This window comes from Anabrus simplex, chromosome 1, assembly GCF_040414725.1.
Source record: "Anabrus simplex isolate iqAnaSimp1 chromosome 1, ASM4041472v1, whole genome shotgun sequence".
Lineage (NCBI taxonomy): Eukaryota > Metazoa > Arthropoda > Insecta > Orthoptera > Tettigoniidae > Anabrus > Anabrus simplex.
The window spans coordinates 747,948,945-747,964,184 of record NC_090265.1 but is presented as its reverse complement, the minus strand read 5'-3'; the positions used below and the strand labels follow the sequence as shown (position 1 = coordinate 747,964,184).

The 15,240-nt window shown below is 38.4% G+C and overlaps 1 protein-coding gene across 4 annotated transcripts in view; it reads right to left on the bottom strand.

The window, feature by feature from the left end:
- Nucleotides 1-15,240, bottom strand: part of Tmx3 (Thioredoxin-related transmembrane protein 3) — a 527,179-nt gene that overhangs the window by 189,308 nt on the left and 322,631 nt on the right. For all 4 annotated transcript variants that reach the window (XM_067136163.2, XM_067136162.2, XM_067136165.2 and 1 more), the window contains one exon: nucleotides 8,022-8,125. In XM_067136163.2, coding sequence (XP_066992264.1) covers nucleotides 8,022-8,125 — 104 coding nt within the window. The remainder of the gene's footprint in view (nucleotides 1-8,021; nucleotides 8,126-15,240) is intronic.

Here is a 15,240-nt window from a genome sequence, read left to right as displayed (position 1 = left end):
GGTCCCTGAATTGGAAGTATTCGATCAATTTTACCGAAATCTGGCAAATTATTACAAGTTATATTATAGATGTTGATTCCCATAGGGAATCTGAAATATTTGTCCCGAATGAGTAAATTTATAATACCAATATAAATGGTCCGATATTGGACATTATAAATTTTCCAGCTCACTCATTCCTGGTTGCCAGCATGTCACCCCCATGTGCTAGGTTGGGCTCGTCAGTTGGTACCTAGCACACCTACCAAGACGCATGGCTAGTGCATACCGTGGAGGCCACTGCATCGGCTACGTGGACCACCGGCAGTGCCAATGCACTATGAGAAACTTTGTCTCATTACCAAAAACTGATGCCTGCTTGGCCTTCAGATGATATAGATGTTGGTTCCCATAGGGAATCTGAAATATTTGTCCTGAATGAGTAAATTTATAATGAGACAAAGTTTCTCATAGTGCATTTTTGACTTATACGAATGTTTTTAAACGTTTTAATTGCATCTGTAACTACCATTCATTTTCCTGTATGAGTCCTTGTTAGCTCCAAGTAATAGTAAGTTATCTTATATTTAATTTTTTTTTTCTTATTTTCAATGTGCAATGTTTACTCCGTTGTATGAACGGACTGTGTGCATGTGAGTTTTGGTACTTGGTTGACATGCCTTTTGATTATGAGACGGTCCAGTGTATACTGTATATTTGTGTCAGATTTCTCGCTTGCCTTAACCATCAAATTGTGATTGCCGTTCGTGTCATTGCCTTGTACAAATCACGGTCGTGATGGAAATTCTTTGGTGTGTTGTATTGCACGGTCTTGTTATCGTATTCTTTGTTCATGCACCATGCGCTCGTTCCTGTACCCAACTGCGTAACTCTTGGGTGACCTTGGGGTCATGATATTTATGAAATTATGTTACTGTTGGATCTGTGTATCCGGTCTAATATTTGCATATCAGTACCGAAATATATGGTGGTGTGGATGAGTGCGTAGGTGTGTTGGAGGACATGTCATATCGATTGCCCATTTCGATTAATCATTTCCATTTTATCTGTGTTTTGATGCCAGTTCGAGGCTTGTAGTTTCGTGCCCATGTTGGCCCCTTACTATATTATTCATTTTCATTGCCAACATGTTTAATTTCTTCGGTCGCTTTTGACGTCAGTCATTCCTTTTGTTTTGTCTTTGCTGCACAAGCTTGTTTACCCCTTTTTAACTTCCTGGAGGTTTCGGAACAAATATATCTTTTGCTTGTTCCTTGGTGCGTGGGCGGATAATGACGGGGAAGGGATTGTTGAAAAAAAAAAAAAAAAAAAAAAGATCTATGCGGGTGGACGAAATTGTATCATCTTGAGGAATGACATATCCGCAGGGAAGTGTGACCTTTGTTGATATGTTCCATAATTACAAAGAAATTGTCCTTGATGATTTTAATAACGTTCTACAATTGCACTAAGTTAAAAATACAATTTTAAAAACATGTTGGAATCCTTGCTGGAGAATGGTCGTGGGTACTACCCAAAGATCGACGACTGTTACGTATGATATAGATGTTGATTCCTATAGGGAATCTGAAATATTTGTCCTGAATGAGCAAATTTATAATACCAATATAAATGGTCCGTTATTGGACATTATAAATTTTCCAGCTAGCTCATTCTTGGCTGCCAGCGTTTCACCCTCATGTGCTAGGGTGGGCTCATCAGTGGGTACCTAGCACACCTACCAATACGCTGGCTAGTGCATACCATGGAGACCACTGCGTAGGCTAACTGGAGCCACCGGCAGTACCAATGCACTAAGAGACTTTGTCTCATCACTAAAAATTGATGCCTGCTTGGCCATCAGATGATATAGATGTTGATTCCCATAGGGAATCTGAAATATTTGTCCTGAATAAGCAAATTTATAATACCAAGATAAATGGTCCGTTATTGGACATTATAAATTTTCCAGCTAGCTCATTCTTGGTTGCCAGCGTTTCGCCCTCGTGTGTTAGGGTGGGCTCATCAGTTGGTACCCAGCACACCTACCAATACGCTGGCTAGTGCATACCATGGAGGCCACTGCGTAGGCTAACTGGAGCCACCGGCAGTGCCAATGCACTAAGAGACTTTGTCTCATTACGTATGTATTTGCCACAATTTCTATTCTTGTTTAAATTTAATTCAGTCTATTTAAAAATTGATTTTCTTTTATTGAATAATCCTTGTTGTTTGCACAAATACATTTAATTTGAGTAGCATTTGGACTCTTATTAGTATTACTTTAAGAGCCCGATTTCCAGTTCAGGGTCTTAGTCTTTCAGCCTTTCCTAGTCACAGTTCATCGTTTTGTGCTTGCATGGATGGATCCAAGATGGCGTCGGCAGTGCAAGCTAGTAATGAGTGTTCCCGGTTTTTGTCAGAAAACGAAGTGAACTGTGCTGTAAGATGTACAGAAAATGTTACAGATGGTGAGAAGAACAGTCAAGGTATTCTCAGTAGTGAAAGTAATCACTCTTTATCTCCAGAAAAGGACATTTGTACCGGTAATATCTACGAACGCGAGTGTGTGTGTAGGCCTAAAATGACGCCTTCATGTGTCCATGAAACTGTTGAATCACTACACAAAATAATAGAAGTGCTACATAAGGATTTGGTAGAAGCAAATCTTGTAATTAAAAAGTTACGATCTGAAAAGACAAATCTGATTGAAGAGGTGGAAAAACTAAAAAAATGCGATGGTGTTGGCGCGTCGTGGAGTGAGGTTACGTCGCGGCACAGGAAAGTGTCGCGAACAGGGCCTAATTCATCTGGAAATCAACCTACAGTAACGAACAGATTCAGCGTTTTACACGAAGTTCGGGAAGAGCAAGGAAGCACTTCTTTCTCCCAAGATGTGAGTTCACCGACGAAAAAACGCCGAATTCACGCCCATAACGTGATCAAGAAAGTAAGGAAGGAGAAGAAAGTGAAACTGTTTGGTGATAGTCACGGTCGAGGCCTTTCAGCAAATATAGCCGAGTTGCGAGCCGACAGTGAAGTGACAGGTGTTATTCAACCAGGTGCCCCCTTTTCAGAAGTAGTGAAACCCCTCTTGAGAAATGCTGATGAACTCTCGTCAAACGACGTCATAGTTATTGTCGGTGGAACCAACGACGCAGCAAGAAATGAAGGCCATCAGACTGCAAGTATTCTGAAAAGGACTCTAGGTAAGCTGACCCATACAAATGTGATAGTGACAAACGTACCCCATAGACATGATTTAACAGACTGGTCAATTGTGAATAAAGCTGTCAAGGACACAAATGAGAAATTCAGGCAAATATGTAGTCATTTCAAAAATGTTACACTGTTAGACATTAGTAAATTAAACCGAACATCTCATACGAGGCATGGCATGCACTTGAATGGACTTGGGAAGCAATATGTAAGCAAGTTAATAAGTAACATCATTACAAGTAAAGATCAGGAAAAGACTGTCCTAGAACTACCTAGTCCGGGAAACGTGTGTTAGATTCTGGACCCAATAACATTTCAATTGAAAATGTGGGTCCAGAATTAAATACCGGTAATGACTTGGAGGGTAGGAATAGGCGGTTCAAAATATTTCATCAGAACATTCAATGTCTTAAAAATAAAATTTTAGAATTACAAGTAATTTTAAATTCAATACAGGATGTTATGTTTATCTGTTTGGATGAACATTGGTGTAATAATGATGAACTTGAACTCATTAATATTGAAGGTTATTATCTGGCAAGTAATTACAGTCGGGTTAATAAAGAGCATGGGGGAGTTTGTATTTTTGCTAAGTCAGGAATTGAATGTAAAGAAAGGAAGGATCTTGAAGTGCATAATTCTGAATTAGATTTTGAACTAACTTCAGTGGAATTTAAGCTTCCCTATGGTAAAAGGGTAATTCTGTTAACCGTGTACCGTTCACCGGATGCTGATGTGGAAATTTTCTTAGAAAAATTAGATCAAGTCCTTCATAACATTTTCGGTAGGAATAGCAGCGCAGAAGTAATACTTTGTGGTGATTTTAACATAGATTTTGCTGAAGAAAACCTTCCATCAACATCACAACTCCTGCATGTTCTTCAAAGCTGTAATCTAAAACACTTAATTTTTACACCCACCCGGGTAACTGCCACCTCAGCTACAACGATAGACAACATTTGTATTAATTTCCATTGTTCTAAAATGCAAGCATCCAATATAAATTTTGGATTATCAGATCATCATGCTCAAATTTTACAACTAGAATTTGAGAATGCTAGCAAGCATTCAACCAAAATAAAGCAAGCACAATTAACTCGTTTCTTCTCTGCAGCTGCATGTGGCAGTTTCATTGAAAGCCTTAAACTTCAGACCTGGACTCCAATAACATTCGGTCATAGCATTGACCAAAAGTATAGAACCTTTTTAAGCATTTTTTTAACGGAATTTGAATTACACTTTCCAAAAAAACTTGCAGGAATTAATGAATCTTCAAAAAAGCCATGGATCATGAAGGGTATACGGATCTCAAGTCAAAAATGTAAATTACTAAGTAGATTAGCACAGCAGAGTTGTGACCAGGTTTTTTGTAAGTATGTTAAAAACTACAAATCAGTCTATCGAAGAGTTCTTAGGATGGCTAAGATAATGCACAATAACAAGAAAGTTAAAGAGTCGTGCAATAAATCACGAACCATATGGAAGGTAATCAAGGGAGAAACCAACAGACATGCAGTTGGAAATAAAGTTGCTGCCATAAAAAATGATAAGGGAATACAAATGAATGACCCTCATCATTTGGCTAATTATATAAATGATTTCTTTCTATCCCTACCATACAAACTTGAAAATGCAAATAAATCAGATGTATTAATAGAACTCCCAACCTTTGTGCAAAACTCTATGCAGTTAACTCCAGTAACAGAACTGGAAGTTTTTAAAATCATACAATCTTTGAAGAACAAAACTTCCACAGGTGTAGATGAAGTTCCCACAAAACTCACTAAAAAATGTGCTCCCTATCTGGTACAGCCTTTAACTTATCTCATCAATGAATCATTTTCTAGTGGTCAGTTCCCTAATCTCCTAAAAATAGCTAAAGTTATCCCAGTCTTTAAAAGTGGAAACTTACACGATTTACATAACTACAGACCAATATCAATACTTACTGTTATTTCAAAAATATTTGAATGTGCTATGAAAGATCGGCTTACTAAATTTTTAATCAAATATAACTTGTTAAATAATGCACAACATGGGTTCAGAGCTGGCAGAAGTACTTTGTCTGATTTATCACATTTTACACAGTTGGTCGTAAATGCTCTTGACAATGATGAAACTGTGATAGGACTATTTCTTGACCTTTCAAAGGCATTTGATACTGTTGATCATGAAATATTGTTGCACAAATTATATCAGATTGGAGTTAGAGGAATTGTTAATGACTGGTTTAGATCATACCTGAATAAACGATCCCAGTTTGTTGAAATTACACATTGTAACAGTAAAGGGCATAATGAGACATATTACTCTCAGGTAAAAAGCATAGACTTAGGTATTCCGCAGGGTAGTATTTTGGGGCCTGTTCTTTTCTTGATCTATGTGAATGATCTTCCTCACAATAATCAAGTAGAAACAGCAGTTCTGTATGCTGATGATACAAACATAATTATTAATAATCCTGACCCTACGTCTATAGAAACTACAGCAAATACAGTCCTGTCTAGGTTAGAATCATGGTTCAGGAAAAACAAATTAACATTGAACTTTAAAAAGACCCAATACATGGAATTCAAGGCATCTAACTACCATGACAAAACTGCAAAAAAACACAACCTTATATTAAATGCAAATGCAATTGAAAATACGTTGACCACAAAATTTTTAGGTGTCCATATAGATGAAAAATTAAGATGGGATTGTCATATTAAAAACATAGGGAAGTCTCTGAGTTCTGTTTGTTTTGCCTTAAGGATTTTGTCTAATAGTTGTAGTGAAGAATATGTTAGAATGGCATATTTTGGATATTTCCATTCTGTCATCACTTATGCTATTGGTCTCTGGGGCTGTTACAAATCAAATCTTGATGTTATTTTTCGAATACAGAAACGAGCTATCAGAATTATATTGAGACGTAACAGGTTAGATCATTGCAGACCATTATTTAAGAGACTAAGAATACTCCCAGTACCAAGTATATACATCATGCAATGCATTCTACACGTGAAAGAAAATATTGATCACTTCAAAAAGAATTTTGACAATCACAATTACCAGACGCGAACAAGAAATAATATTTTTATCGAACACAAGAGTAAAACCATTGCCTTGAGACATGTAGACTCTGTTGGAATCAGATTGTATAATAAGCTTCCAAATACGATTAAAGATATTAGTCCCGTCAGTTCATTTACCACAGCTTTAAAAAATCTCCTGCTGAGTAGCTGCTTCTACAGTACAGAAGAATACATGATGAAGTGCTGGTAATGATGCTACTACTTATTAACTTGTAATCTAGTATATAGCCTTAAAAATATGTTAGTGTCACATTGACTATGTTCACATTATTAACACCACACCAATATATTTTTATTTTGTCTTTTTTTTATTTGTAAATATTGGTTATTAATATTATTTTAAAAAATTAAGATGTGCTGTCCTAACATTGAGGTATGTGGTGTTTCTGTTCTTCTTCTTTTTCAAAATGTTCATTGTTGTGCATATATTATTGTTAGTATTAGGAAATCACTTGACAACTCCTATACTGTTGGCATATTTCAAAATATGTAATTGTACAGTCTATGGAAGCTAAATAAATGAATGAATGAATGAATGAATGAATGAATGAATGAATGAATGAATGAATGAATGAATGAATGAATGAATGTTATATTCCACCTATTGTTTTTGGTTACTGGGGAGTTTCATGAGGGTGGGGACTGGTCCAGTACACAATACCTTCAATACTTTCTTTTTTTTTCTTCTTTTTGCTAGTTGCTTTATGTTGCACCGACACAGATAGGTCTTATGGCAACGATGGGATAGGAAAGGCCTAGGAGTTGGAAGGAAGCAGCCGTGGCCTTAATTAAGGTACAGCCCCAGCATTTGCCTGGTGTGAAAATGGGAAACCACGGAAAACCATCTTCAGGGCTGCCGATAGTGGGATTCGAACCCACTATCTCCTGGATGCAGGCTCACAGCCGCGTGCCCATGACCTTCACTACTTTCTTATTGCTGCTTCTGTTGCCATTGTTGGTACATACATTACATACATCGTTTATTATAGACCATTACGCCTGCAACCCTCCACAATATTTCTCTTACCCTCCTGGCTGAATCAACTCCATCAACATTCATGACTTTGCATCACGACTTGACATCACAATGTCCTTGCCTATCCTACCTTGTGTACTCTCAACTATTATTACAATTTTATCACTACGAAACTCAAAAGCTCGGCTAGCCAGTTTGCCATCAGAATGTTGGCTGGCAGGATAGGAGAGATGGTGGTATTCATTCCAAACCTCTCCCCAGTGCTCATATGAAGTGGAGTGAGGGCATATGATGCTGTTGATGAGGATTCGCCCATCAGATGGGGATGTAAAGCCATCAGCAGATCCCTTGGTGCTACATACCGGCACCGGGTTTCACCCTCTCCCTTCCTACTATAAACTCCTCCGATGTCATAAAAACTCCTTTTGAAGATTCACACCCAGCCCCGTAGAGAAACAGGGAAAGGCTGGACATACACTACGAAACTAAAACAATTTTTTCTGGCAAAATCACACATACTTTTTTCCGATGAATGAATTTTTTGTAATGTGCGCTGTCTTGAAGCAAGCTCTGTTGCAAATTCCCAACAGTCATTGGGAAGTTTGGGATAATGCATAATCGAGACCTGTCCATAGATGAGAAAACCTTAATGGAAGCAAACAGAAACAGATCTTAAGAAGTTTCTGCAACCCTTCACAAATGTCATTTTAGCTTGATTCTCAAATGCCTTCAACGTAACAGGAAATGAGGAATAATTGTGATTTACTTACTCTAACATCTCTGCAGGAACTTCCTTTAATTTGTTCTCTTCCACGACAGCAAGGACTAGGAACTTATTGGTCTGCACCAACTGATAAATGTTGCCTCTTGTCACCTTCCAACACAAACATTCAAGTAAAAATTAGAACATGTCATATAAAGAGAGATATCCTATTCATATTCCTATCCCTCTCTATGAAAGATACAAGAGAAAAAGGTCTCATTTATGAATCAAAAGCTACTGGCACATAGCTACTTGTAACATCACACGGCACGCATGAAGCTACACCTCGCAGCATTCTGAAACAAAGTTTGTTCCCTTTCGTTTTCAGACGAGTTACATGTCCCTGACCATTTACTTTAGTTTATACCAACAACGGCTCACAGAAGCTTTCTACTTTTTATTTTTATGCAAGAACAATTTATTAACCCTAGGATTGCCAACAGTCAAACATTTTTACAAGGGTGAGTCAATAAATAAGTCGCAAAACTGAATTGAGGCAAACATAATCAAAGTAACTTTCTGAGATTTATTTCACTTTTCCACATTAAGGCACTTATCCCATCTCTTTACAAGTCCTTCAAAGCCAGCAGCAAAGAAGTCCTTTCGTTACTGTCGCAGCCAACGTGTAATCTCATAGATTACGGCATCATCTGTATCAAAATGACAACCAACCAAATGATTTTTTAGGAGCCCAAACAGATGAAAATCACTGGGGGCTAAGTCAGGACTGTACAGTGGATGTTCCAAGCGTTCCCAATGAAATGTTCGTAACAGCTCCTGCGTTAGCCTTGCTGTGTGAGGGCGGGCATTGTCATCCAGAAGAATCACACCCTTTGACAGGAGTCCAGGTCACTTGCGGCGAATGGCCTGTTGGAGTTCCCGCAGAGTGGTGCATTACGACGCGGCATTCACAGTTTCACCATAAGGCTGGAATTCTGCAGTACGAGTCCCCGCATGTCCCAAAACGCAGTGAGCAAAACCTTGGGGGCCGATGGAATCGTCTTGAACTTTCCTCCATGTTTCCATTCCATAGACGATCGTTTGGATTCGTGTTGAAAGTGGTGAACCCAACACCCGTCCCCCGTAAGAATTCGTGCCATGAAGTCCGCTCCTTCCTTTGTGTACCGAGTAAGATGCTGCAAGGACAGACCCATTCTGTTCAGTTTGTGTTGCTCAATCAACTGGCACAAACTTTACGAAACTGCAACTGCTCGTGCACGAAGTTCCATGCGGTTCCATGTGAACAGCCTACAGAACGCACTATGTCATCTATCATTACATGCGGGTCATTAAGGATGAGTTGATCCACACGCTGCAATGTGGTTGCAGTTGACACCTCCGCGGGACGACCAGGACACTCCCCATCTCTGATGCTTTTCCTTCCATGGTTAAACTTCTGGATCCAATTGAACACAGCTTTCCATGATAAACAGTCTTCACCGTAGACGGGATGCATTTTGCAATGCACTTCTTCTGTGGACAGTCCTTTGGCCCACAAAAAACACACAACTGCACGCTGTTCTTCTCGTGTACAGTCATGCAACACATGTGCCATCATGCACTAACAGCCTCTGACTGACTGATTGCCTGCGAGATGTCGTACGACAAGCATATATATGCTGCCATCTGCTGAAAAAAAAAAGTGTAATTTCAAATGGTATAAGGCACACACGTTTGCGACTTATTTATTGACTCACCCTCGTATATTTCTACCGTTTCTGCACTGCCAGCATCAAAAAACCAACTTCTGACAAAAGCATGACTTTAGACTGCTAAAAAAATGCCTGTTTCATAAACTGTGACAGGAGAACACCCGACACTGTTAGGAAGGAGAGAGACTGTTTTCTCCTCTTTACTGTTCTTTACTGACTTTATTGACATGTGGCCTCCGGGCAGACCTCGTGCAGGTCTTACTAGTTGACAATATGGGCAGGGTTTGTGGTGGTGGGGGTAATAATGAGGTGTGAAGAGGTTGAAACCCAGTGCCAGCAGATAGCCCAGTCCTGTCGAGTAACACCATACCAACGGGTCTGTGCAAGGCATAACATCTCCATCCAATGGACGGATCAACAACCAAGTCACACGCTCTCACACCCTATGAGCACTGTGGAGAAGTTTGGAACTGAATCCCAGCTCTGTGAACAGAATATGATTGTGGCCGGATTCGGAACAGCAGTGGGGAAATGAAGGAACCACCTTCAATTTTTTTTTTAAAATCATTTGTTTTAAAAAAATTTATGTTGTATAAAATGTCTCCCATATTGCTTTGCAAATTGACTTATTGTTCTGAAAGAATTAGGTTCTGGACATTTGTATAAGATATCTATTTTAGAAGAATTAGGTTTTTCGACTTACGAAGAATTGCGTTTGGAAAAATTTTGTGTTTAAATTATCATGCAGCTGTATGTTTCGAAATTATGTATCTACTTACGAGGAAGCATGTACTTACACGTGCCTTTTTGGCGGCGAAATTAGTGTTGCGTAGTGTTGCGTAAAAGAAAGATCTCAAAGAGAACTCTCATTGGTAGGAACAAAAGATGTTATTACTTGTGAATGTGAAAGTCGGGAGTAAATTCTATTGCCTGATTGGTCACCTCGGTAGTTGAACCATTTCCGGCTTCTCGCTCCTTCGTGGGAGTGAAGCTTGCATCTGTGTCTTTAACTTCGAATCTGCCTTGCACTCCTGTATCCGGGCCTTGATGGGATACCGGCCTTGGGGTAAGCACTATTTATTCTTGTTTTTCGGACATTAATCTAATTTACATGTAATTTTTTCTTTGTGATTAGGAGTTTACCCTCGAATTTCACATTCACCATTCAATCACTGAAATGACTTGCCTCTTCAGCTAAGCATTCATATTTTAATTTTGGAGGCAATTCGCTTCTCCTTTTGTTAAAAGAAAACTTGTAATTAACAGTAATAACTTTTCCTTTTGTTAGAAGAAAACGTTGTAATTAACATGTCATAACTATCCTCGGGTTTGCCTCTGGTAGTTCTGCTTTGCTTAACACACGCGACGAAAATCGATGTTCCTTGCTGGAAGTGTTTTAGGTAAGGATACTAGGTTACGGTGCTTCTGTGTTAAGTTTTATTCCTTCCTTTTCTTCTCTTAAGTTGGCAAAATGCGATTAGCTCTTATTATAAATTATGAAAAATTCCTTTGATATTGTGCACATATCTAAAGCGCAATTGAGTTTGTTCAGTTCTTCCTGTATTTGTATGATTTAAAGTATGTAGCGCACATCTGCCGATGCAGTCAAAAGTCACATTTAATTGTAAACGAGTTTGTTTAGTTCCATTTCTTTTTTTAATTTTGGTTCGTCCTTCTATTAATTATTTGTTTCGTTTAAATAAAACATCAAGGGCAATTACCAGGTACTAATTTTTAGTCCATGATGAATACACTCCATCTACCTCAATAGGGCTTCCATGCCACTTCCCACGTCCTTTATAGTTGTCAAGTTTCCCAATCTGTTGACGTTTCATGTTGCTTTGAGTCTGTCATACTTGCGTGTGTTCTAATGTTTTTACTATGCGTTTAAAATTCATAAATTTTCAAGTTATTATTATAATTTAATTATGTTGGTGTTACCCGTTACCTAGGTAACATTTTTTTTAGCAGAGTGTGTGTCGTGAATGAAGGATTGGTACATGGTAATTGACCGCCGAGCTAACCTTAATAAACGGCAGTGGAGGACGCTAAACCGAATTAGAACTGGCCAAGGTAGATGTGGAGCAACTCTCTTCAAATGGGGATGGAAGACATCACCGCAATGTGACTGCGGAGAAGACGAGCAGACAGTGGATTACATTGCATTTGAGTGTCCTTTGCATGCTTATAGAGGCTCTATAGAGGACTTACACTGTGTCTCAAACAAAGCTCTTTTCTGGCTCTCAACTTTTGACATGGAATTTTAGTTATGAACTTGAGATGGTAGTTGTACATATTGTATATAGTATTGTATTCATCATACACTAAATAAATAAATCTTGTAACTGTGAAAAGTGTAATTCAATTGATGTCATTTTTTCCTTTTAAAAGTTGTAATTACTGTGTGCGCATTTCTAATCCTTGTTTGTTTGTGTTTTGTCATTATGACTGCTCACGCTCAATATTCACATCCCAAGGGAGTTGTCTGTTGTCAATTTTGTGTATAAAAGTTTTGCCGGTGGTAAGCCTTCTGCTAACCGAGTGAATATTTTAAAGCTATATCATCCCATTGCGTGTGCCATGTTTTGGGAGTCTTCTTTGATAAATTTCAATATATCTTTATTAATTTAAAGTTTTCTCTATCCTGGTGTTTCGAATGTAACATCTGTGTAATCACCCGTTGCTTTAGGCTATGTCATTGAATCGTGCTAAGTCGTGTATCTCCCATGTGACTTCACACTTATCTTTCGAACAGCTTATGTACGTATCTGTTGAAGACAGCTGATTGCTAGACCTACTTCGAGTTTGCATGCACTATTACATCTTAAAAAATTAACTTGTGTCGTATTCTTCTTGTTGTTGTACTTCCAGATTATGTAATTTTTAATTTGATTTTCATACTGGTTATCATGTACGTGTTAATAAGTGTTCAGCATGGAGTTTCACCGGATTTTTCAAGAACCTATTTTGGTAAATTTTGAGCAACAAATTGTAGGTCAATCTTCGTAATTCTTTTGACAATTTCTTTTTTTTTTGTCGAATGTTTACTCTGTTTTGCAAATCAGGTGTTTTGGCAAATTATTTTTCGAATTTCAAATTTCGTTTCCAGTTACCTGCTGCGTAAATATACATTCGGCATTATTGTTCGTATGTGTTCATTTAAAATTTTCTGTAATGTAGCGTTTTGACTCAGTGTAATGTCTAAATTTCTGGTCGTCAACCTTATAACATTACATGAGTTTTTTTGTATTGTGGTCTTCTACTGTACCTTGGTTCGATTCTGATTAGGTATGCAATTACTTAGGGTGTGCCTAGTCAGTTGCTAAATCTCTTAATCTGTTCGAAAATTTTCCTAGATCATCTGTTGAGCTTTTCAATCATGTAATTTTCCATCTCCTTGTCGTTTTTATTTTATTTTATCCCATGTATTCCTATAAATGCTAGGAAGGGTTTCTATGAGGACTTGGACAGTCTCATAGGGTGAAACACTGCTCACCATATTACTAGACCAGGTAATGCTTGAGGCCATAATAGCAATTTTGACGGGTTTTGGTTGTGCGTCTGTGCTTGTGACATGTACTTGAAGTCTGGCGTTCATTTGACATGAGATTCTTTTGCAATCTTTTTCTTGGTATTAGATGGTTAGACGTAGGATAGTGTCCATTAAGTATTGTGAATTATGTGCTAGGAGGGTTTTCTTCAAAACTTTAGTTTCCGTATCATTACTCTGAGCTGTTTATTTAATTTACATCGCAGGTCATCGAGATTTGTTCTTCAGTTACCCTAAATTCATCATAAAATTTTGTGGTAAATTTGCAGTTGTCGCATTTCAGTAAAAAAGATCTTTTATTGATAATCCCTAATTACTCTATTTTTATTCTTCACGGTGTTTATTTTCATCAGTTTTGGAAATGTAGTGTCTTCTAAATTGCCGGCCCCGTGGTGTAGAGGTAGAATACCTGCCTCTTACCCGGAGGTCCCGGGTTTGATTCCCGGCCAGGTCTAGGATTTTTACCTGGACCTGAGGGCTGGTTCGAGGTCCACTCAGCCTACGCGATTAGAATTGAGGAGCTAACTGACGATGAGATAGCGGCCCCGGTCTAGAAAGCCAAGAATGACGGCCGAGAGGATTCGTCGTGCTGACCACATGACGCCTCGTAATCTGCAGGCCTTCGGTCTGAGCAGCGGTCGCTTGGTAGGCCAAGACCCTTCAAGGGCTGTAGTGCCATGGGGTCTGGTCTGGTCTGGTCTGGTCTGGTCTGTGTCTTCTAAATTAATTACTCACTTTGCTCAATTATAGGGTCCTGTGGACTGAGTAAGATTTCTAAATTTGGTATCGAGCCTTTTCATATCTGTCCATCCATATTTATAATTATTGTAAATATAGTGGATGTCATTTGTATTTGTTCTGGGTGCCTTGGTAAGGCAAATGAATTGAGACTTAGGACTTAAGGTGCTGAGGGTTTATCGCCCTCCTGGGAGTATAATACTGGTCCTAAGGTGGTCTCATGTAGTGTGATGAAGTCAAGTAGTATTGAAGGTTATGTTTTGCCTTTTCTTTTGGTACTTCTTGATTTGGGGTCATCGCACTGGTGTGTTTGCGTGTATTGTGTCCTTGTATTCTTGTTCGTGGAGGATCAATAGGCATGGTGATCTTGGTGTGTCATGCTGTAATCTGATATTTCCTAGTATGAAGGTGTTATTTGTACCTTTTTATTTTCTATATCAGTTAGTCGGATTTTGGTATGTGCACTCTTGAACCATTTTATTTTTCATTTTGATACACCTCTTGGCTGTTAATTTAATGTGATCTTAAATTCAGTATTCACGCTAAATTGCATTTTCTCGTTTGGTGTGGTAACACGCGCTATGTAATGTGACTTTTATCAATACCAAATGTATGATGGCATGATGAAGTGGGTAGTGACTTCTCCTTGGAAGTATCATATGAGCAACATTGTAAGCTAAAGTAACAAACTGTGACTGTCACTCTGGTTTGGATTTACTAATACCAATGAATAGAGGACCCCTCCTTAACATATCAGAGAACTGTTTTATACATCTAGACCAATATTTTAATCGAAATTTCAATCTTAATGACATTTCTGAAAAAACAAACATTCTCTTTGACCTGCTCATTCAGCTTTTCAGACAGTCAAAATCAAATATTAAAGGTCCGATTTTTCATTCTATTCACAGTACTTTGCTTAAACAATCTTCCATATTTCCACATCCCTCAGCCCCGCCTTAATAACCTCTTTCCCCCTTTCCCCTCCCCTCCCCAACCCCCCCACCACCACCCTTTTTCTCCTTCCGTATCCTTTCCTTTCGTTTCTCTTTTCCCATCACTTCTTTCTCAAGTTTTCCTTTGAACCTCACCTACCCCCAATTCTCTCTTCAACTTATTACAACATGAAATAATGCCCATATGACATATTTTTAAGTATTTTCTTCCACCTGACTTAATTCTTTCTTTCTTTCTTTCTTTCTTTCTTTCTTTCTTTGCTGTGATTTATTCAGAGTCAAACGTATGGTCTGCACTGAACTGCAAATTTTTATCCACCTTTATTTAAC